The sequence below is a fragment of the Pterocles gutturalis genome, unplaced genomic scaffold (assembly GCF_000699245.1).
Source record: "Pterocles gutturalis isolate BGI_N339 unplaced genomic scaffold, ASM69924v1 scaffold26207, whole genome shotgun sequence".
NCBI lineage: Eukaryota > Metazoa > Chordata > Aves > Pterocliformes > Pteroclidae > Pterocles > Pterocles gutturalis.
In genome coordinates this window covers 8,227-9,192 of record NW_010108658.1, presented here as the reverse complement: position 1 = coordinate 9,192, position 966 = coordinate 8,227, and the positions used below count along the sequence as shown (strand labels likewise).

At 54.6% G+C, this 966-nt stretch overlaps 1 protein-coding gene across 1 annotated transcript in view; it reads right to left on the bottom strand.

Annotated features, from left to right (window-relative positions):
* LOC104461219 (integrin alpha-11-like) overlaps positions 1-568 on the bottom strand; it is a gene marked incomplete at its 3' end in the record, with an annotated part of 9,397 nt that extends 8,829 nt beyond the window's left edge. The window contains exon 1 of the mRNA XM_010072722.1: positions 283-568. Coding sequence (XP_010071024.1) covers positions 283-568 — 286 coding nt within the window. The remainder of the gene's footprint in view (positions 1-282) is intronic.
* Between the last annotated feature and the right edge of the window lie 398 nt (positions 569-966).

Sequence of the window (966 nt, the reverse complement as noted above, 5' to 3'; positions counted from 1 at the left end):
CGTATGGAGCTCCCACCACCAGCCTGCGGAGAAGAGGGGTCCATCAGCACCCAGAACCTGGGTGGGAGGCGTGGGAGCAAACCCACGGCCACTGCCGGAGAGGAATGAAATGATTCCCAGCCCAAGCCCCGGGTACATGGGTCAGGAGGTGCCAGGAGAGGGTCCCTTGCTGGAGGAACACCATCATTCCCCAGACCTGACTCGGTGTGAGCAGCAAAACCACTATTTCTCCTTCCCCTTCTCACGACAGCAGGCTGCGATGAGCTGGGGACAATGACTCACCGCTGCCTGGAAGTAATGGCCATCGGATGCCATGGGGGCAGGCTGCGATGAGCTGGGGACAATGACTCACTGCTGCCTGGAAGTAATGGCCATCACATGCCATGGGGGCGAATGAATGACTGGCAGCGAGCGAGGTCTGCAAAACCATCTGGCAGCATGGGGAGGAGCGGGGGACCACTATCACCAGCACCATCACCGTCACCATCACCATCACCACCATCATCACCACCATCACTGTCACCATCATCCCCATCATCACCACCATCACTGTCACCATCACCACCATCACCATCAGCTCATGGCTAGCACTAGCACCAGCACCAGGATGGCACCAAAACCCTCAGCATCCATCTAAGGTCCCCATGGTGGCATGGGCCAAAGGGACACAGGTGTCCCTTCTTGCTGCTCCTTAAAGGAAGGAACCTTTTCATGCCAAGGATATCTTCAGGACATGGATGTTTGCAAAGGAGTCCTGATCATCAATACCCAAAGGAATAGCAAGGAGCTGGTAGAGCAGCAACAGCAACTCACACTGGGATCCACAAGGAATTTTCCCCACTAAAAAGCTGAAAAAGTGAATTTCCAGGAGTTTTGCTCCAACCTGGGGTTGTTCACTTACAAGCAGCCGGGATCCGTACGTTGGGTGGGTGAAGATGTTGGGCATCTATCTGTTCTTTAAAATAA